The 24218-nt window shown below is 37.9% G+C and overlaps 1 protein-coding gene across 1 annotated transcript in view; it reads left to right on the forward strand.

Annotated features, from left to right (window-relative positions):
* The first annotated feature begins 909 nt into the window (after positions 1 to 909).
* The window catches only part of RIGI (RNA sensor RIG-I), a 74768-nt gene continuing 51459 nt past the window's right edge, over positions 910 to 24218 (forward strand). Inside the window, exon 1 of the mRNA XM_064380690.1 lies at positions 910 to 6716. Coding sequence (XP_064236760.1) covers positions 6377 to 6716 — 340 coding nt within the window. The 5' untranslated portion in view covers positions 910 to 6376. The remainder of the gene's footprint in view (positions 6717 to 24218) is intronic.

The raw sequence follows: 24218 nt of genomic DNA on the forward strand, positions 1-24218 counted from the left end.
CACCTCCTAACTGATCGCATTCTGGATAGGAGCCAGAGAGGCTTTTTAAAAAAATTAATCAGATTATGTTATTCCTTGCTTAAAACCTTGCAGTATGTTCTCATTGCACTTAATTCCTTGCCTTAAAGATGCTGCTTACTGTTTCAGCTCCACTGCAATACCATTTATCCCTTGCTCACAGAGTTCCAGCTACAAGCATCTTTCACATTTTCTTTTTGTCTCTCTTGTGCATTCTGTCTCGCTGTATGGAATACGGTTTTACCTGCTTTTATTTTGAGACAGAGTTTGCCCAGGCTGGAGTGCAGTGGCGCGATCTCAGTTCACTGCAACCCCTGCCTCAGCCTCCCAAGTAGCTGGGTCTACAGGTGTGTGCCACCACACATAGCTAATTTTTTGTATTTTTAGTAGAGACGGGGTTTCACCATGTTGAACAGGCTGGTCTCGATCCTGACTGCAAATGATCCACCCGCCTTAGCCTCCCAAAGTGCTAGGATTACAGGCATGAGCTACCATGCCCGGCCTACCTGCTTTTTTAAAATAGCTAATTCCTTCTTATTCAGGATTCAGCTGAAATATTACCTGTTTAGAAAGGTATTCCCTTACCACTGTATTGAAATAGTTTTCACTTGGCCGGGTGCGGTGGCTCAAGCCTGTAATCCCAGCACTTTGGGAGGCCGAGGCGGGTGGATCACGAGGTCAAGAGATCGAGACCATCCTGGTCAACATGGTGAAACCCCGTCTCTACTAATACAAAAAATTAGCTGGGCATGGTGGTGCGTGCCTGTAATCCCAGCTACTCAGGAGGCTGAGGCAGGAGAATTGCCTGAACCCAGGAGGCGGAGGTTGCTGTGAGCCGAGATCGCGCCATTACACTCCAGCCTGGGTAACGAGCAAAACTCCGTCTCAAAAAAAAAAAAAAAAAAAAGAAATAGTTTTCACCATTGTCACTTCACATTTGGCAGTTACTATTTGTGTTTTTACATCTTTATCATGTCTTCTTCCTCCTCCAATCAGACTCTAAGCTCTTGACAGAGACTCTTTTCCACTTATCTCCACATATCTAGTGTTTTTCACAGTGCCTGACATACAGTAGATACACTGTAAATGTGTTGAGTAAATTAATGCCCAGAGAGGAGATGGTCTAAGACTGAGTTTTTTTTATTTTAATTTTTAAGTTCTGGGGTACATGTACAGGATGTGCAGGTTTGTTACACAGGTAAATGTGTGCCATGGAGCTTTGCTGCACCTATCAGCCTATCACCTAGATTTTAAGCCCAGGACTGAGATGTTACCATTCTGTGACACTCCCCTTCTTTCCTGGCCTTGGCTCAATTTTACCTATGAACCTGTCAAATGATTCTATTTCTGGAGCTTCAGTTCTTTCAGATATAATCTATAATTGTTGATGTATTCTAAATCCATTGTTATTCAGGGATATTTCCTGGTAGCATAGAAGGAGGCATGTCTTTACCTTTTTAAAGGAATTTTGGATCCGATTTCTTTTTCTCAGCTAAAACCCAAATCCAGTTATTGGCAGAGTAGCTTGCATGAGATAATTATATAAACATAGACAAAACATAACATAAGGGCATAAAGAACTTGAAGGCACTGGAGGACAACCAAAAAGCAGAAACTGGAGGGAGTTAGACCCTTGAAAGATGGAGATGACACTGTATGAGAACAGTTTATTTGGCTTTTCATCTGAGGGTCTTCCCCAGTCCATAGGTAGGCTAGAATGTGAGCAAGGGAGACACAGTCATTATGTCAGAATATGGACCCTGGGGCTGCCAGAGTGACTGGATTTTGAGGGAGAAGTTTCGGAAAGTAGACACACAAAACAAGCCCTAAAGTTTGTATGTAACTTTCACTCAAATCTTTACCTGACCCTGAAATGTACATGTGCAGGGAAGATTCCATTCCAAAGATCCCATGTAAGCAATAGCTGGAAGGCTAAAAGGGCTCAATAGATATATTTCAGCCACCACCACAGGGAATATAAAACTTGGAGGTTTGAATCCCACCCACCAACTTAGATGGGCTGAGAAACATATAGGACTTTTCACTGGAACCCATGCAGGGCCACAGCTTACTGTGGAAGACTATGACTCAGGACTAAGGACTTACCTTGCAATAAGGGCAAAACTTGAAACAGACCTACCACAGTGTGTAAACAATGCCTTTGTAAGCTTTAAGGTAAGTAATTTAGTGGCATGCTAGTAAATAATACTAGTATGTAATACTTTTGAGAGTAAAATAATAGAATCCAGAGATTTTATATTACATCTCTAGCGGCCAGTGTAAAAAAAAATACTAGACATGTGAATGAACCCATAGTCAAGAGAAAAAAGCAATCACTAAAACAGGCTCTGAGATGGAATTAGTAGACAAGGACTTTAAAGACACTATTAGAAATATGTTCATGAACTTAAAGGAAAAGATAGTTTTAATGAATGAACAGATAGTGGTTCTCAGCTGAGACATGAGAAGTAGAAAAAAACAATGGAAATCCTAGAACTACCAAAAACAAACAAACAAAAACACCTGAAATGAAAAAGTTACTGGAAGCCTTAACAGATTGGAGAAGACAGAAGCGAAATGACATTAATGGGAACCAGTGTTTACCAGAGGCAATGAATAGCACCAGAAATGGCAAACAGCATGGAAAAATAAAAAAGACTAATTTTTTTTTCTTATTTTACTTAAAAGACAACCAGCTATAACAAGGTTAATACATTGTGTTATTGTAGTATGTATTTTATAACATATATAGAGGTACAGTTTCAGACAATGATAGCAAAAAGGATGGGGTGGAATTATATGGTTGAAATGATCTTATATTTTGCCTAATGTTGTACAATATTAGTTCTAAATAGATTGAGATAAGTTGGAGATACATATTGTAATCCCTAGTGGAACCACTAAATACACACATACACACACACACACGTATAAAATAACATACAGTATATAAAAATATATGTATGTGTGTATGGAGAGAGACATATAGCTAAAAGAGGTTAAAGTTATATTTGATTAACGTACATCAAAGGAGTCTATTTTGCTGAATGACAGCAAAACCCTGTCTCTTAAAAAAAAATTATTGAATTAAATGTTTGTTCTTTGAAAAGATATAATTGGTAAATCTCTGGCAAGACTGATTTTGTAAAAAGGCAAAAACATACTAAGGTCTATCATGAACACCATATGCCAATACATTTAACAATTTAGAGGAAATGATCAAATTCCTTGTGTTAAAATACAAACTTTTCCACATTAAAATTTTAAGATGTTCCAGCAGTGATTCATAAATTAAACAGCTACAAACCAGAAGTGGTTTGGGGCTCTGTTAGAGGGGGTTGAAGGGATGCAGAGCAAAGAAATTGTTTCACTAAAGTTTGAGTGTTTGCCTTATTTGGACTATCCAAGTGAGAAATTTATGGCAATATAACCAATAACTAATTCCCCAGTTAGCCAACTGTGATTGGCTAAACTTAAGTTTCATTTTCCTTATGAGGGTGTTAGAACTACCTCAGACCAATGGCTTACCATTTGTTTTAACACTTGAGAAGTACAATTTATCAAAACTGATTAAAGATTAAAATTCAGAATAACTTTGTATCTAATTGAGAAATTGAATTCATTATAAAGACTCCTCAAAGAAGGAAAATGTCAAGCCCAAATGGTTTTATTGGTGAATTCTGTTGAACATTTAAGGGAAAAACGATACCAATCTGAGACAAACTCTTGTTTTATGAGACTAGCATAACTCTGATATCAAAACCTGATAAAGGCATTACAAGAAAATCAGACACAAAAGTTATGAAAATACTCATTTGATCATGATGTAGTATCCTTTATATCTAAAACTGAATGAGATTTATCCCAGGAATGGTAGGTCGGGTTAACATTGAAATACTGATCAATGAAATTTGGTACGTTAACAGAATATGTGATCACCTCAATAAATGCGGGAAAACACAAAACACATTTGAAAAATTCAACACCTATGCATTATAAAAACTCAGCAAACCAGGAATAAAACAGAACTTCATCAATCTGATAAAAGGTATCTAAGAAAAATTTACAGCTACCATAAATTTAAAGTGATTATTACTACATTGATTATTTCCCCACTAAAATTAGCAATAAAGTAATGGTGTCACTGTCACCACCTTTATTCAACTTTCTGTAGGAGGCTCTAGGAGGTACAATAATAAAGGAAGCAAAAAGCATGAAGACTGGAAAGAAAGAAGTAAAACTGGTTGGGCGTGGTGGCTCATGTCTGTAATCCCAGCACTTTGAGAGGCCAAGATGGGTGGATCACTTGAGTTCACGGGTTTGAGACCAGCCCAGGAATCATAGCGGAACCCCATCTCTACAAAAAATACAAAAATTAGCCAGGTGTAGTGGCGTGCACCTGTGGTCCTAGCTACTCAGGAGGCTGAGGTGGGAGGATCCTTGAGCCTGGGAGGTGGAGGCTGCAGCAGCCTGGTTGACAAAAGTGAGAGTCTGTCTCAAAAAGAAAAAAAAAAAAAAGTAAAACTATAAGGAAAGGAAATAAAAGGCATAAAGATTGGAAAGGAAGAAGTTAAATTATGTATTCACAAATGACATCATTTTTGCCTAGAAAAAGGAATTTACAGAACAATTATTAGAATAAGTGAAGTTAGCAGTGTTGGATGTTATAAGGTCAACAAACAAAAATCACTTGTATTTCTATATAGTAGCAACAGACAACTTGAAAAGTCTTAAAAACAATTCCATTTACAGTAGCATCAAATAACAAAATAGTTCAGAATAGCCAGGTGCAATGGCACATGCCTGTAGGCCCCGCTACTCTGGATGGCTGAGGCAGAAGGATTGCTTGAGTCCAGGAGGATCCCTTGAGCCCATGAGTTCAAGACTGTAGCACACTATAATTGTGCCTGTGAATAGCCACTGTACTCCAGCTTGGGCAACTTAGTGAGACTCCATCTGTAAAATAAAATGAAACAAAACTATAAAATACTGCAGAGAGAAATTAAAGACCTAGGTAAATGGAAAGATATACCATCCTTAAGGATTAGAAGACTCAATATTGTTAAGATGTCAGTTCTCCCCAAGTTTTTCTGTAGGTTCAATGCAAAGCAATATTGATCAAAATCCCAGTAAGCTTTTCTTGCGGGGAAGAAAGGGTAATTGACAAGTTGATTCTTATTTCATATGGAAATGCACAGGGATTCAAGGTTGCAGTGAACCCTGTTTGCACCATTGCACTCCAGCCTGGGAGACAAGAGTCTCAAAGGAAAAAAAAGGTGAGGTCGGGGGGAATGCAAAGAATCTCAAATAGCTAATATCTTCGCAGTGAAAAATAAATTTGGAGGATTTAGTAGTAGCTGATTTTGAGACTTAGTTGAAATCTAAAGTAACCAAGAGACAGTGGTATTATCATAAGTAGTAGGAAGTAGAATTTACAAGAGTCAGACACACATACATTCAATGGACTTTGTTTTTTTTTTTACAAAGGTCCCAATGCTATCCAATAGGCAAAAGGAAAAGTGTTCAACAAATGGTGCCGAAATAATTATAAATATAGGAAAAAAAAATTAACCTGGACTCCCCATCTCACACCACAACAAAATTAATTTGAGATAATAATAGACTCAGAAGTAAAGGCTACAAATATAATCTAAAAGGAAACAATATTTTCAGGACCTTGGAGTAGGCAAAGATTTATCAAAGAGGACACAAACAGAAGAAAAACCTGATAAATTTCATCATTATAAATGTCTGCTCCTCAAAAGACTCCTTTAAGAAAATGAAATGGTAAGCCACAGACTGGAAGAAGATATTTTGAATACATATATTTAACAATTGTATCCAGAATAAATAACTCCTGTAAATCCATAAACCAAAAAGCTCCAAAATCAGGCAAAAGATTGGAGCAGATGCTTCATAAAAGGTATATGAATGACCAGCAAGCACATGCAAATGTGCCCACCATTAATTATATGGGAAATTAAAATTAAAATCACAATTATATACCATTTCACACCGACCAAGATGAAAGTTAAAAAAAAAAATGCTGACCAATGTGTGTATCTTCTGGAGCTCTCCTACTGCGGGTGGAAATGCAAACTGGTTATAATCATTTTGGAAAACAGGTGGCGTTTCCCATAAAGCTAGACATAGACTTACCCTGGGACCCCGCCATCGTGGGAGAACTGGGTACACCGGTGTACACGTTACAAAACTCATCGAATTGCACACTCAGACTATGTGCATTTTACTGTGTCTAAACGTTAGCGCTATAGAAGCAAAACAAAATAGAAGATCATAAAAATAAAAGCAATTTCTAGAGGCCCTCTCCGGTTCCCGCAGTTCCCCGGCTCCCTGGATGGGGAGGGAAAACGAAACTAACCCAAGGAAGCCCAGCCTCGGCGGCTCCCGCCCGCTGCTAGTTGCACTTTCGATTTTCCCTCTAAAGTTCCCCAAAGCTCCGCCTCTCGTCCGGTATCATTTCTCCGGAAAATCCCTGCTTTCCCCGCTCGCCACGCCCTCCTCCTCCAGCCCGGCTTTAAAGTCAGTGAGGTGCAGCTGTGCGAGGACGCGGCTCGGAGCAGAGGCCAGCATGACCGTCGAGCAGCGGCGCAGCCTGCGAGCCTTTTGCGATTATATCCGGAAGACCCTGGACCCTACCTACATCCTGAGCTACATGGCCCCCTGGTTTAGGGAGGGTGAGTGTCACCAGCGGCGCCCTCCTGCCGGAGAACAGTTGAGGACTTGTTTTTCTCTTGCTTGGTTCCCTTCTTTTAATCAATACAGATAGCCTGCCAGAAACCCCAGGTTTGTGGTAATCTCCGCAGCATTTCAAACTAGAGGTTGTCAGAGTTTGAGGAGCCCTCGCAGGCCCAGTGGGGAAACTGAGTTCCAGCGAGGTGAAGTGACTTGGCTTAAGGGTGCTCATCTATTTAGATTCAAAGCTGGGGAAGACATTTTCTGTTTCTTTTTCATTTATTTCACTAATATTAAAGTCTGCTGTGTGTTTGGCTGGGTACTGACAGATTGAGAAATACGATAAGGATTCTTCCTTAGTATACTTTACAGCCCAAGGACTGGGACACAAAGGGCAGATGATGACAGTACTGAGCACAAAATGCGGTCTGAGCTTAAAGGAAGTTGATGCTTACTCTGCGGGTCTTATTTACACTTCCAAAGAACTGGAAGCTGGAGAGGAGCCGGACTTTTCCAGACCGAATAGCTTCAGGTTTTAATACAGGTGTTTCCATCTAGCTTTGGAGACAGGTGATCCTGGGTATTGACCATTTTGTAAATTTGTATCGAATTACTTTGTGCTGGAGATGAAAAGAGGCTTCTGGGAAACAGGTGAAAGTAGGTGGTGCTTAAACTATGTCGATGAGAGGGGGCCTGGGAATCCTAAAAGTCTCCCAAGTGCCAGTTTTTCCTGATGTTTTTGCAGTTTTTGGAAATTGCGTTAAAACCGGCAACTAACTTGAGTGCTAATTGCTCTACAAAACTAAAAGAAAGGTTGTGGAATGGCATTCTAGTGACCAGTATAGCTTGGCACCTGAAGAAGTAATTGGATGAAACACAAACTGGTGTGAATCCCATTTTTTCATGCACTCATACATTGATTTGATACACCTTGATGGAAAAAAATAAGCAACTCAGGCGTCAGTATTATGTTAGCATTGGAGGTAATTTACTAAGCACCTATTATCTATTAGGGAGTGTCATACTGAAAGCTGAGGAAGCAATGATGAGCACAGCAGAAATGGTCCCTGCCCTAATAGTGATTAGCATGCATATGCGAATGCAGGTAACAAAACAGTAAATCATAAAGTGCAGTAGTGCTTTGATGGAAAACCATAGGGTACTATCGAAGCTGATGTCTACTAGAGTCCAAAGGGCACAGCCAAAGCTTCCCAGATATTTGGGGTTTGAATTAAGGTCTGGAGTAGGAGAGAAAATTAGATGGAAGGAGAAAATAAATTGCAGTTAGAGGGCTCCTTATGTGCAAAGGTCCAAAGTGAAAGAGAAGTGAGAGTGTTCCAGGCATCCAGAAAATATTAATGTGGTGGCATTGTGGAGAGAGAGAGGGGCAGGAGTTGAGAGAGAGATGAGACTTGAGAGGTAAGCAGAAGTGGGATATGAACAGTTTTGGTCTTTATCCACTAAAACGTTATAAGGAGAGGGGACAAAAATCGAATTTGTGTTGTAGAATGACTTTGACTGCAGTTTGAGGAATGGCTTGGATAGGTACAAGACAGAGAGAGAGGGAATGGCAGATGCAACGATGCCAAGACAGTGGAGTGGAAAATTAAAAACAAACCAGTTAGGAAAATAGGAATCCAGAGGAATTGGGAGAAATGGATGGATTCAAGACACATTTGGAAAGTATAATCAGTAGGACTCTTGGGGAGTTGTGGTGAGGAGGTGAGGGTGAGGACAGGGTGGAGAATGACTTCCAGCTCTCTGGCTTTGGTCCTTGGGTGAGTAAATGGTAGGTTCTGAGTTAGGAAATGTAGGAAGAGGGACGGGTTTGCAGGCGAAGGTGAAGAATTCAGATTTAAATATGCTGGGTTTATATATGCTTGGATGCATTCATAAAGAGATGTTCATCAGATTGCTGGCTACACAGGTGTAGAGTTCAGGAAAAAGGTCCAGGGTTGGGGAGATATTTATGTAGAGATCCTTGCTGAAACAATGAGAGTGGGTGTGATTGTTACTGAAACACCAGGGAATTCAGCCTAGGTTCTGTTGCTGGCTGCACAGAAAGCCAATCACTGAGACAAGTATTGCCAAGTGTTTAATGGGGAGCTGCGGTGGAGGAGGTAGATCAGTCTTAAATCCATCTCCCTGACCCATTAAAATTAGGGGTATATATAGAAAGAAAATGGACTCTGGGCTAAGGAAGCAATCATGATAAATGAGAGGCCTGATGCCTCATTGTCTGGATGTGATGATCTGATGAGTTTCAGTTCTTTTATACCTTTTGAGAGGCCTGGGGGTCCTTTTCCTGAGGAAGAAACTCAGATAAAACAAATATAACTTTCAAACTGTAAGGTCAGAAGGGTCAATTTCTATGTTTATCCAAAAGAACTGTAAATGGAACTATTGTGTTGGTTTTAGTCCCCTGCTTTCTATTTATCAATTCCTGTATCATGGGGAATCTGATCCTCAATCTTTCTGGCAGCTTCATGCTGAGGAATGGCATGGTGGGGCAGTTTCATACTATGGGTAACCATGTGGCCACCTAGGAATCAGAAGTTAATCTAATACTACAGTTTTCTTCTGAGACACAATCTGTACCATTACTGTTCCCCTCTTCCACCAAAGACAAATCACAGCAGGATGGATCTACCTGCAAAATAAGCTTCAGTTCCATATACTTGGCTTATTTACCCACACAAAGTACAGCAAAAATTATTGTCCATATGGGCTCTCCTAATTGACTTTGCTGGAACCTCTCACAAGGCCATTTCAGTCAAAGCCCTGGGAAAATAACTTGTTCCTCCAAATAAAATAAAACACGTTTTTATTAAACATATGCAAGAAAACACATTGCCATGAATTAAGAATATTCACAAATAGTTTACAAATTCTGGAGAAATTAGGGAGAGAGAAAATGCCTCAAATTCTGTTTATAAGGGTTACTCTACTTAATATACTTTATTCTTAAAGGCTATGAATAGCTTAAAAGAAAAAAATTCCTCAGACTCTGAAAAACAAAAATTCTCCAGACTTTTTCATGAACAATTATTTTAGTCCCACATTTGTTCAGTCTATGCAATTAACTCTTGCTATGTTTTATATTGGATTACTAATTTTAATAAACACATCAAGCCTTTTAATTAAGAGGGACTCTAATTAAGAGTCCTAGAAGTTTTCTGTATTCCAGTGGCACAATCTCCAAAATTATCAGAAATCTCCATTCAAGAGTCCTTTTCATGAACTCCCCTAAATAAGCCCTGGACATATCTGATTGTATGTCACTTTTTGAGAAGAATCAATGCAAAACAACAATTGTGATGACAAAAGTCTTAGGAGAACCATAAAGACACAGTTGACAAGGAAATTTTTTTTTCTGTTGGTATACAACAGTTTAACATAATAATCATCATTACTGACACCATATATGAAGACCTATCAGAATTTTAGGAATCTCCTATAGTTCTGCAACACATGTTAATAGCACATTTATATAAATATAACCTAAAGGAAGTTAAATAGTACCTCACATTTGATAATACTTCCTGTATAACTCTAACATACCAAAGAAGCCTAACATATTCTCTTGGACTTCAGTGAACCTAATATACAAAAAAGTTTGAGGTTTAAAAAAAAAATACTGAATTTAGAACTTGAAATTTTTGCTGTTGGGAAGTCTGTCATTATTCAAAGATTTAAGACTCTTGATATCACAAAATAGGATCATAGGTCAATATAAAATAGTTACTCATTTAGCCAAAAAGATAAAACACATTTACTTTTTGATAGGAGACTCAGTTTCCCAAACAATAAGGCCTAATAAAGACAGCATGAGGCCAACTAAATGTCACTTCTCCTTTATTTTCTTCCCCCCATAGTTTATTCAAAAGGTAAACATGTATTTTATCTCTTATTAATATAACAAACATTTTATTCAAAAGAGAAAATCAAATTTTACTTGTGTATGGTATATTATTGTTAAAGCTAATTTTAATAAAACCCTATAAACCTAATTTTAATCATTTTGACTATAAGGTACAATTTCTATAAACATTTTATAACCTTTTATGATTTTCTACTAAAGAGAAGAGTAATGCTCCAAGAAAACCCTGTTATTATGACACAGTGGTCCAGACATTGACCTTGCATCAGTGTGCTTTTGATATTAGTGTTTAATTTATATAATTTATAGAAAAACCCTGAACCAGCTGGTGGGGTGGCTCACACATGTAATCCCAGCACTTTGGGAGGCCAGGGCGGGAGGATCATGAGGTCAGAAGTTCAAGACCAGCCTGACCAATATGGTGAAACCCCATCTCTACTAAAAATACAAAAATTAGCCAGCATGGTGGCGTGCACCTATAATCCCAGCTACTCAGGAGGCTGAGGCAGGAACTTGCTTAAATCCAGGAGGCAGAGGTTGCAGCGAGCCGAGATTGTGCCACTGCACCCAAGCCTGGGTGATAGAGTGAGACTGTCTCAAAAAAAAAAAAAAAAAAAGAGAAAAACCTTGAACTAATTTTATAACTCAAAATCAGCCCTTACAACGTCACGTGCCCACTTTTTCTGCAGTAGTTCCTGGGCCTAGCGGGATTGAATGGTTTTAATTTTTAGCCCTGTGTCTCATGAAAGCAGTTCATTTGGATTGTCACCTTCTGCTGAGTCTGAAGATGAGGCTTCAGTTGGTGTCAGTGCTCAAGATTTAGCAGGTATTGGTGTCTTTTTCAGACCCAGGAGTCTAAGGCCTGTAACTTTGCCCAAGAATTATTTAATAGGGTATTTATACTGCAGAAAATCCTGTCATTCTCTCTAACATGTCACAAAATAAAACCCTGGGATTTGGTGTCCAGTAGTTACTGCCAGAAACACTTCAACCCATTGTACAATCCATTGTATTAAAATGGTTAGGTTACTCCTTGCATATATCTGATTGTGAGCATTTTAGTGACAAAACTGACCTAGAGCATCAAACAGTGGTAGGTCCTGTGCCAAAATTATCAAAGTAAGATAGTTAACTTTTCTCTCCATCATTTAAAAAAAGTGGTAAATGCACCTATCAGTTTTGGAAATTCAGTATGAGGACAAATAATCTCCTTTCATTTAAAAAGCATACAACAAAACAAGGACAAATTGAGAATAAGCACACAGCAATTTCTTTTCAGCCATTTTAAAAGAGCCTCATCTTACATTTCCAAATTGGTTTCTAGATACAGTACTGATTTAGGTAACTTATACCACTAGAATCTTCCAACCAGTGCAACACTTGTTCATATTTTGTTTTTAAGTATACACATGAAGGCCCATCAGTGATAAAAGGCTTAGGATTAAAAAAACTGGAAAGTCTCATAATTTTTTTTATGACTTAATCCAAGTAAATGTTATTTAATTTTAATGGTAAACATAACTAAATTAGTTTGAGTGAAAGCCCAATCAATATAATTTCCTTATTGGACAAAGTCAATTTTTTCTGAATACTAAAAGTTTCCATCCATATAGCATTTTTTCCTCATTAAAGGAAAATATCTGAAACCACCTGAATCATTGATTGAATTGAATTACCTTGGAAATAAACAACATTTAAACATTTTTTTTTTTACCTACTTTTCCAAATAACAAAATATATAATATACTATTTTTGTTCAGAACTTTTAAGAATAAACCTTTTATCATTTTTTTGCCAGGAGCCTTAAAGCCCTTATAGCTCTCTAGTTCATTATAGGTAAGCAAAACCAAACAAATTTTAAAGACTGGTGTCCACCATCAATTTTGGGAGGCTTGAGAAAGGTAACTTAGAACTGTAGCTAAGTAGAGCAAATGATGAGTTGCTGGAAATGCATAGGAAACAAAATGACTATTCATGGAACCAAATAAAAGCCTTCCATTAGAAATTAAAAACCATCAGTGGTTTTATAAATATGTATATATAAGTAAAACCTAAAGAAGAACAAACAGCAAATAAATGCACATTAAACAACAGGAAACCAACTCCAAATTCTTCTCCTACTCAGTTTACCTTGGAGGCTGCAGTGTTACCCAGAGCCTTAAAAAACACATGATGAATATTTTGTTTCTGATACACAACGTACTGTCTTTACGTTCACCAATACCACTATGTATTTTGTGCAGTTAAGAAATTGACTTTAGGCTGGGCGTGGTGGCTCATGCCTGTAATCTCAGCACTTTGGGAAGCTGAGGTGGGTGGATCCATTGAGGCCAGGAGTTCGAGACCAGCCTGGCCAACATGATGAAACCCCATCTCTACTAAAAATACAAAAATTGGCCAGGCATGGTGGTGCACACGTATAATTCCAGCTACTCAGTAGGCTGAGGCAGGAAAATCGCTTGAACTTGAGAGACGGAGGTTGCAGTGGGGCGAGATCACGCCACTGCACTCCAGCCTGGGTGACAGAGCGAGAATATGTCTCAAAAAAAAAAAAAAATCACTTTAGGTATGTGATCAGTAAGTATTATACTTTAATGCTAGTATATCTATGCAGAAGAGCAAACGTAGCGTGAAGCAATGTAAGCATGTAGGTGAAATTTGACTCTTGCTATATCTGGCTTCATGCTTAACTATATTAAGAAAGAATTGCCAAACTGCCAATGTGTTTCTTTACAGTATGTCTTATTTTACTTTCATCAAGACTAAGAGCTTTATGAGCAATGTTAATTAGCCAAATTTCTCCAATATCGTATTGGGTTTTAAAGGGATATTATTTAAACCTTTTAAGCTTTGTATTTTCTCTGTATGTACATTAAGATAGACACACAGAGATAGGTAATAAACTACATATGACTTACACCATCTATGATATACTTGGACTTTCTTATTTCTCCTAGATTTTCTTTCTTTCTTTCTTTTTTAAACAGTCATTTTACCTGAGGACAAAAATTTACCATATAAGATGCTTTGTTATACAAAATTATTTTCTTTATAACCTTCCTTACCAAAAATACATCTTCATATTCGTAACTTTCTCCACATCTCCCTCTTCTACTTACTGGTTCTTTTCTGTCTTGTTTCATAAGTAACCTTTCAAGTCCATAATTTGAATTATTAATAAACTTTAGATAACTTCTGAATTAGATAAAATTATTTTTTTCTGAGTACAACACACATTGTCTTTTGCACATTTTATATACAGGATTACATATGAACTAGAACTTTTATCCTTAGTAACAACCTTAAATTTTAGTGAAAACCTAGGAAGCGAGAAATCTTGAGCTGCCTAGCAGATATCAGTATTTAATAGATGAGAACCATTCCACAGTTTTTACAAACGTGTTCCCCGCATCATAACCGTTTCTTAATTGGAAATGACTCAAACATCCAATGATTATATGTCTGATTATGCCAAAAGTTCACCTACAGCACTTGACCATTTACATTTTGTTGATTTTAAGCAGTTTATCCAGATTATTTCTGCATCATTTCCTTGTTAACCATTTATTACCTGTGAATGTCAGGTGCTCACCTAAATAACCTTAAAATTAACTACATGGACATTTTTGCCAGTAACTCAGAAGATAGAGCTGTTTTCATTAACACCATCAAATTAGTCTTATAAAGAATTCACACAAATATTCACTGGCTTTATAGTTTTATAACCTTCTGCCAAACTCTGATACCTCAAAATATCTAGCTGAGACAAATATAAAACCCAAATAAAAATGCATGCTGACAATTCTGAAGACATTTCTATTTTTATTTTACCAATAGTTTTTTTTTTTTTTTTTTTTTTTGAGATGGAGTCTCACTCTGTTGCCCAGGCTGGAGTGCAGTGGTACAATCTCTTCTCACTGCAACCTCCACCTCCCAGATTCAAGCGAGTCTCCTGCCTCAGCCTCCTGAGTAGCTGGGACTACAGGCCCATGCCACCACGCCCGGCTAATTTTTTGTATTTTTAGTAGAGACAGAGTTTCACCATGTTGCCCAGGATGGTCTCGATTTCCTGACCTTATGATCCACCTGCCTCAGCCTCCCAAAGTGCTGGGATTACAGGCATGAGCCACCGTGCCCAGCCTTATTTTACCAATAATTTTAAAGACAGCTTGTTTATTAACGATTTACTTAAGTCATGTGAACTTGAAAAACACTCTGGACTTAATTTATGAGCAGTCTTTTATTTATAAGCCAATTTGGTAGGTATAGTGTATAACATGGTAAATGTACATCTAGATAAACACACCTAAACATGTATACACTCACAAAGATCCAATAGCCTTTACGTTGGAACTCTAGCCATGAGATAGCAATACGAACTCACCAATCTACAACCAAGTCCACAGGCTAAACTTTGTTTGCCCAAGTTGATAATTCAGTGAAGACTATGAACCACAATTTTGGGTAAAGTAGTTTCCATGGCAGTTTGATTTTTAGAGGCTAGATTCCAAAGAACCCTGGGGCAAACAGCACTACAGAAGAACATCATAGAAACTACTCACCAGGCCCCACCCTGCTTAGGACAGTAGCATAAAAGCAGAATACGCAGAACTCCACCTGGCTTTACCATTCAACAGCCAACTCCAGATTACAAATAATATTGGGGCAAACAGTAGTACAAAAGTATATTTGTTTACTGAATTCTCATTTCCTATGATTAAATTCACACGCACACACACACACACTTGCTCACTCACTCACTCTGTGTCTCTCTGACACTCACCAAAACAAAATTCAACTGCTATTGCAACAGACAAGCCCTAACAGTGTCCAAACTGTTAATGTTTGTTAAGTCAAGGTGCTTTTCTCTCTCAATTGGGCTTTATTAATCTGCAAACAAATTTCTTAGGGATTTTCCAAATTGAGAGGAGCTGATCCCACTGTTTGGTACCCAAAAAAGACACTAACTTGGCCAGACACAAACACAGCAATTATAAGCATGCTCCCTAGAGTATCATACTGAAAGAGTCAGGGTGCTTCCCTTTCTTAGTCAGTTAGACTTGTTTAATCTGCAAATGGAAGCTCCTTTTAAAATTTCCCAAACTGAGAGGAGCAGATCCTGCTGTCTGGGCCAAAAAAGGACGCTTGCCTATCCAGATGCCAATGTCACATTTCAAAGGCTGTTCTTCCTAACAATCAAGAACTCAGTTGGGGTGGCAGAGGTGGGGCCAGAGAGACCAACATTCACTTCCAGCCAAAACTGGGTGGGCAGTTGCTTAGGAGCGCTTCTGAGACTCCTGGACCACAGCAACCCAGCCTTGAATAACACATTTCAGTTAGGGAACCAAAATCTGTTACTGAAGCACCGGGGGTTCTGTGTGTCCTAGGTTCTGCTGCTAGCCACACAGAAAACCAAACAGGGAGACAATGAGTATTGCCAGGGAAGAAGGCTTTCATTGGGAGCTCCAACCAAGGAGATGGGAGATTAGTCTCAAATCCATCTCCCTGACGCACTAAAATTAAGGGTTTATATAGCAGGGAAGAAATGTAACTGTGTAGGAAAACAGGAACTCAGGAGAGATAAGGAAGCAATTGTGATGAATGAGGGGCCTGGCCTTTCATTGTCTAGTGGTGACAGTCTGGTGAATTTTAGTTCTTTGATACTTTTTAAGAGATATGGTGGTCTTTTTGCTGAGAAAAGATCTTAGATAAAACAAATGTAAGATTCAAGCTTGAAAACCCGAAGGGTCAATTTCTGTTTATCCAAAAGAACTGTCTATGGGACATTAATCAGTTTCAGGATTGGTGTTTGGAGGTTGAATAGAAAAAGCCTGGGATGGAATCCTGTGCAAGCCCTCATTTAAGAGAGGAGAAAAAGAGACTGAGAAAGAGTGCCACATATGTGGGCAAGGAGGCATCACAAAAACCAAGGGAGAAAGATGCGGTGGATAAGATGGCTGAATGATGCTGAGAACCCAAGCTGTGTCAGAATTAAAAATAACTTTCCGGGCTGGGCGCCGTGGCTCACGCCTGTAATCCCAGCACTTTGGGAGGCCGAGGCGGGTGGATCACGAGGTCAAGAGATCAAGACCATCCTGGTCAACATGGTGAAACCCCGTCTCTACTAAAAATACAAAAAATTAGCTGGGCATGGTGGCGCGTGCCTGTAATCCCAGCTACTCAGGAGGCTGAGGCAGGAGAATTGCCTGAACCCAGGAGGCGGAGGTTGCAGTGAGCCGAGATCGCGCCATTGCACTCCAGCTTGGGTAACAAGAGCAAAACTCCGTCTCAAAAAAAAAAAACAAAAAACTTTCCCTTGACTTTGGCATTATTGACTTTTGGGGCCACCCACAGGACTAGTTTCTGTGGAGTAGGGATGAAGGTAAAGGTATAAGATGGTTGGGAAACTAACTGCAAGAGTAGACTGAGGAATAAATAGATAAATGCAGGCAGTTCTTTTGAAAATATGATCATCAAATTAAAAATTCCAATGGAGGTAGTGTTTAATAGCATCTTCACACAAATCCAGACTATATAATTTGGTTACAATGTGGGTTCCAAGAAAGGAGTGAGAAGACAAAAGAGAAGCAAAAATAAATGGAAAAAATAGAAAATTTTACTTGTCTAAGAAAGAAATAGCACTTTGTATGTGAGTTTAATAAGAAGGGAATACACTAGTAGGATTTTCATATTTCTCAGATGAAGAAATAATCATGTAAGCATTCAAGAAAAACAAATATGATTACTCCGGTTTCCTCTAATGGAATCAACATCAAGTTGGTCTCTGACTTCTCTGCAACTCTAATGTAACTAGAGAGTAAAACTGTGTGCACAATTTTGAAGGTAAAACAAAGTCACCCCAATTTTATATTCAGCCAGGTCTTTATGAAAGCAAGAAGAAAATATTACTGTATATGTGGGGTCTCATATTACTGTATATGTGGAAATTACTGGACATGTGATTCCAAACAATGAGAATTGAAAAAAATTGATGGCTTTAAAAAAGAAGTTCTTTTTTTTTTTTTATTTTTAAAATACCATTTATTTTTATTTTTATTTTTTGAAAGAGAGAGAGAGAATAGGAAGGAGGAAAAAGGAAGAGAAAGAGAGAGAGAGAATGGGGAGGAGGGAGAAGGAAAAGAAAGAGGGAGAGAGAGTGGGAGTATTGCTTTCTTGCCCAGGCTAAAATGCAATTTAGTAATGGGTATTGAAAAGCTCTTTTATACTGATAATTATACTTAATGATGTAGTCAGGAAGGAATAAGGGAAGAAGATAACAAACAAACAGCCAACCAATATTTAATTTAAACCTATAAAATGCTATGCAATTACTGAGGAGTGATTTACTTCCAATTATATAGTCACCTTTGGAATAGGTGTGAGGTGGTAATGTATGTTTTGTGTATTTGAAGTGGAGAGTTCTATAAATGTTTATTAAGTTTACTTGTTCCGGGTCTGAGTTCAAGTTCTGAATATCCTTGTTAATTTTCTATCTCGTTGATCTATAGAATCATTAGCTCTTCTTGTTACATTGATCCTTTTGCCGTTATGTAATGTCATTCCTCGCCTCTTTTGATCTTTGTTGCTTTAAAGTCTACTTTATCAGAGGCGAGAATTGCATCTCCTACTTTTTGTTTATTAGTTTATTTTTACTCTCTGTTTGATTGGTAAATCTTCCTCCTTCTCTCTGAGTCTTTGTGTATTGTTGCATGTAAGATGGGCCCGGATACAGCATACCGATGGGTTTTGGCTTTTTATCCAATTAAAATATATATAGGTTTAATACCGGCGTTTGATGCTAGCTGGCTGTTTTGCCCATTAGTTGATGTAAATTTTTTATTGTGTTAAAGTTCTTTGCTTTTTGATATATTTTTGGAAAGGCTGATATTGGTTGTTCCTTTATATGTATAGTGCTTCTTTCAGAAGCTCTTGTAAAGCAGGCCTGGTGGTGGTGAACTCTCTAAGTACTTGTTTGTTCGCAAAAGATTTAATTTTTCCTTCGCTCATAAAGCTTAGTTTGGCTGGATAGGAAATTCTGGGTTGAAAGTTCTTTTCTTTAAGGATGTTAAATATTGGTCCCCACTCTTTTCTGGCTTGTAGGGTTTCTGCTGAGAGATCTGCTGTAAGTCTGATAGGTTTCCCTTTATGGGTAACCTGACCTTTCTCTCTGGCTGCCCTTAGTATTTTCTCCTTCATTTCAACCCGAATAAATCTGGCGATTATGTGCCTTGGGGTTGGTCTTCTTGAAGAATATCTTTGTGGTGTTTCTCTGTATTACCTGGAGTTGAATATTACCCTGCCTTGCCAGGTTGGGAAAATTTTCCTGAATGATATCCTGAAGAGTATTTTCCAACTTGGATTCATTCTCTTCATCAGATTCAGGTACACCTATCAAACGTAAATTAGGTCTTTTCACATAGTCCCATATTTCCTGGAGACTTTGCTCATTCCTTTTCATCCTTTTTTCTGCATTCTTGTCTTCTCGTTTCATTTCACTGAGCTGGTCCTCGACTTCTGATATCCTTCCTTATGCTTGATCAATTCGACTGTTTAAACTTGTGCATGCTTCACGAAGTTCTCGTGTTGTGTTTTTCAGCTCCATCAATTCACTTATATTCTTCTCTAAATTGTCCATTCTCGTTAACAGTTCGTCAAACCTTTTTTCAAGGTTCTTAGTTTCTTTGCATTGGGTTAGAACAAGTTCTTTTAATTCACAGAAGTTTCTTATCACCCACGTTTTGAAACCTGCTTCTGTTATTGGAACACACGTGTAATCTATTAAGCCTTGTTCCGTTACTGATGAGGAATTGCAATCCCCTGTAGAGGGAGAGGCATTCTGATTTTGATTATTCTCTACCTTTTTACGCTGGTTTCTTCCCTTCATTATATATTTGTCCGTCTGTCGTCTTTATAATTACCGGCTTTCTAACTGGGTCTCTGACGTCCAACTTGTTGATTCCCTGCGCCGAGATCTGAGCAATCCACTGAGCCGGCCAAAACAGTGGTGTTAAGATTGATGGTGCTTTTCTGCCCGGGGATCTCCGGACTCTGCACCAAGAACTGGCGTGCTAAGGCACCAGCAAAACCACCACGCCGGCCACAAGAGTCGCCCTGGCGACCCGTGGGGCTCCTCCACTGGGAATCTCCTGGTCCGTGAGCAACAAATATTCGTCTGAAAGTGTGGCGTCCTCTTGTTCTTTGCGCTTTCACTGGGAGGTACGTGCCCGAGCTGCTAATCATCAGCCATCTTGGATCTCTCTCCAAGAAGTTCTTATAATGCAAGAATTGGTCATGAATGTCAAAACTAGGCATGTAGAGTTGATTTTAAATAATTTTATAAATTTGTCCACAAAAGTAAGTGTAATAGTCAAGCATTTCTTAAGAGAGGATTTACATATGGTAAAAAAATTTAAAGTTGGATAAAAATGTTAGATTGAGTCTGTAAGGAGCTAGGGAAAATTATGATAAATAAGAGTTAAATCCCTTGCTTCTAAAGGGGGAGACTTGAAAGACTGTTTTCCACTTGCTTCTGTAGTTTTAAAAGCTATATGAATGGTTACAGATAATGATACAACAATGTAAAGGAGGTTATATATGTTTCATTATTCTAGAGAAAAGAAAAGAAACTAGTAACTTAAGGTAACCAGAGAATATAGGAAAGGGAAATAAAAACAAGAGAACACAAGGAAAGCTAGTTCTATCAGTTATGGCCATGTAATTAGGTCAAATGTCTTTTAAATAAGTTTAAATGAGTCAGAAAGCAGAATCCAGGGTTTTGTCATTTGCCAAAGACCCATGTAAAGTATAATAACATAAAAAAAAAAAACCAGAGCCAGGGTTGGTGGCTCATGCCTGTAATTCCAGCACTTTGGGAGGCTGAGGTGGGAGGATTGCTTGAGCCCAGAAAATCGAGCCTGTGGGTGGTGAGCTATGGTCATGCCACTGTACTTCAGCCTGGGTAATGGAGCAAGACCCTGTCTCAAAAATAATAAATAAAAAAGAGATAAAGAAGGGACAAAGATATATTAAATGCAACAAAAAGAAAGCAAGAATTATACTTAAATTTCACTAGCAGAAAGTATTAAGATAAAAAGATAAAGGTATTGAAGCAGAAAAGGCCAAGAAACAAACCTCTTGAACACGGAACTGGGAAGGAAGTGGTGATTTATTTGGCCGGGAGCTGCAGCAGCATAGATGCCTAACAGCCGAGCTTCCCTAACAAAGAAATTCCCTACCCTTTTAAAGGCTTACAACTCTAGAAATTACATGTGAAATGATCTTGGGCTTACAACTGTAGAAATTACATCTTGATCCATGAAGTAGGTGTGGGGTACGTGACATAGGTAGGGGTGTGATCGTATTTAAGTAAAAACAATGCCTTCTAGAAAGATTGCTCCATACCATGCCTGCAATCTGTAGGAGGGTGATTGAGCCCCGGTCTGCCAGCCGTTACTTCTCCTACTGAAATGCAATGTAGAAGTCTAGGAGGAAGGGCTCTTAGAAGCTTAAGAGGATTAAGGGTCTTCTTCCTCAGTATTAAGATATCACAGTGAAGATTTGGTACACATAAATTTTTGTTTAATAAATATAAGAAAAAGTCAAAAAGTGGGAATTGTAAGACATCTTTATTAGTACTGCTAAGTCAGATAAATGATAATGAATATATAAATGATCTGTTTAATGTAATAAGGTTGATTTAATGTCTACGTTTTTTATATCATATAGAGAATATATCCTTTTCCCTCAATTCTTAAAAACCTTTGCCAAAGTGATCATATATGAGTTACAGATAAATCTTTAATAAATTCCCAGAGCATAACTTTTATGAGTTTTATTTTTCAATTTGTAGGCTTCTGTGACTCTGGGCAAATGTCTTAACTCCTGTGTGCCTCAGTTTCCTCATTTGTAAAATCAGAATAACAACTGTGTTTGGGTGTTTTGAAAATTAAACTGCATGACATTAAATTAATGTTAACTATTATTCTGCATACCAGAAATTAATCATAGGTTTAAAAAAATTACCATATAATTTCAAAATAGCATTCTTTTGAGTAACTCCCTAGCAAAATGAGAAAATCTAAGCAAGTATAGCTACTTTCAAAAGTAAGCATAGCAATCAGCCCACATATTATATATTTTAAGATGTAATAAGCATTTAATCAGAATTTATAGCCGAAATGGATTTATTGGTATTTCAAAAGAATGAAAACTAATAATTAATTTACTCAAGTAATTGCAAAAATAACAGCATAACTCCAAAGAAAGCAAATTGCCTAAAATAAAGAACAAAAACAACATTCCCCCAAATTACCAAAACTAACAGAGTTCAGTCTTGTTGGAATAGATACGTAAAGTAAAATCAGAGGCCAGGCATTTTCATCTACTGGAAAATAAGTGAGATTATGCTGGAAAAAAACTATTTTCATATACTGGAGAAACAAGCTAGATTATATAACATTTCCCTAAATGCATAAAATATTCTTACAAATCCAATTTAGAAAAAATGTGAATGACTTCTCAAAACTAGCTGTGAGACATGAACAGGAAATGTTTTAAGAAAAAAACAAAACAAAAAACACTGGCCAAAAGTGGAAAATGTCCCACAAGAAATCATTAAAAACAGTGAAGTTTGTTTGGTCTGTTTTTGTCTCTCAGTTTTGCAAAGGTTATGAAGATTGAGCAAATTTAGCACTATGGAGGAAATAGCATTCATACATTATGGATGGAGGGTAAGTTAGTACAGTTTGGAAGATAGTTGGGCAAAATGTATTAACATTCATTTATTCATTTATGGATTGATTGATTGGTTGAGACGGTTTTACTCTGTCACCCCGGCTGGAGTGCAGTGGTGTAATCTCAGCTCACTGCAGTCGCCACCTCCCAAATTCAAGCGATTCTCTTGCCTCAGCCTCCTGAGTAGCTGGGATTAGAGGTGCAAGCTCCCATGCCTAGCTAAGTTTCATATTTTTAGTAGAGATGGGATTTCACCATGTTGGTCAGGCTGGTCTTTAATGCCGGACCTCAAGTGATCCGCCTGCCTAGGCCTTCCAAAGTGCTGGGATTACAGGCATGAGCCACTGTGTCTGGCCTTAACATGTAAAAGCATATACCATTAAACTGAGGAATTATGCTTCTGAGAACTTATTCCAGGGAAAAGTTGCTAAAGCAGGTAAAGACATAGATGTGTCTACACTAAACACATTTTAGTTACCTATTAATAAGGAATACATTAAATTATAGTACATTTATGAGACATAAAACCGTGTAGCCACTAAAAGTTAATGTAGATACATATTTATTGATAGGAAACAACATCTCTAATCCCTTGAATGGAAAAGAGCAGATTGTTGGATCTTATTTATTTAAAACTATCTAATTATACATATAATGAGTTCCTAGAAGGATGGTTTCCAGAGGATATTACATATGATTGATTCTGTGTGATGCAATTTGGGTGGACTTTTACTTCTTTATACTTTTCAAATGGTGCTTGAAATGTTTACATTTCATAATCATTTTTATAAGCAGAAAAACATTTTATTTGAAAAACATAAATATAAAATCTAATTTATTGTGGTAACAGAAAATAGAAGATAGTGATACATTTAACAACAAAATGCTGAAGTGGTATAAAGAAAACTGTGAAGTCCCTGAAGAGGAGTCTGGCTCTGATTTGAGTGAGGAAGAGACAGCCTGTGTTTCTGCATGGGGACTATAGGTTTGTAAAAATGTCAGATCTTCCCATGCTAATTTATAGAGTGCAATAACAATAAAAATACCAGAAAGTAAGTTAAAAAAAAAATATGCTGAAGAAAGTCTTAATTTTTAATGTAAAAGACACCCTTGAGGTTGTCTTTTGATTTCCTCTGCAGAGGCAACTATTGTTATGAAGTTGACTTACATTTTTCTTGTTTATGCCTTTTTACTTTAGAACATGCATCTCTATCCACACGCTTTTTGGGTTCAACTCCTTTTCTGTTAGATTGATAGTTTTTCTCTATTCCTTATTTTTTTCTCTAGGCTGCTTTGGAAGCTCTAGATTCTATTGGTTAACTTTAATTGTGACATATATATATATGACACATAATATATGCATTACACACACACATACATTCATATACATATACCTACATATGTTTTTGAGACAGTCTTGCTCTGTTGCCAGGATGGAGTGTAGTGGTGGGATCTCAGCTCTCAGCTCACTGTGGCCTCCACCTCCTGGATTCAAGTGATTCTCCTGCCTCAGCCTACTGAGTAGCTGGGATTACAGGTGCCAGCTACCACGCCTGGCTAACTTTTGTATTTTTAGTAGAGACAGGGTTTCACCATGTTGGCCAGGTTGGTCTCAAACACCTGGCCTCAAGTGATCTATCCACCTCAGCCTCCCAAAGTGCTGGGATTACAGGTATGAACCACTGTCCCTGGCCATGACAAGTATATTTTATCAGTCAGGATTCAGTCAGGGACCAGAGATACTAATGAGTATCATGGCTGGATTATAAAACTTTTGACTCATATTTTTTTGCTGTCAATGGAAAGCAAAAGGAGCTTATCCACACTCTCCCCATGCCCATATCCAGCATCTCATTTACTATAATGCTGTCTGCAATCAGATATTGTGATT

Source organism: Aotus nancymaae, unplaced genomic scaffold, assembly GCF_030222135.1.
Source record: "Aotus nancymaae isolate 86718 unplaced genomic scaffold, 86718_ANA_hifiasm-v0.15.2.pri h1tg000003l, whole genome shotgun sequence".
NCBI lineage: Eukaryota > Metazoa > Chordata > Mammalia > Primates > Aotidae > Aotus > Aotus nancymaae.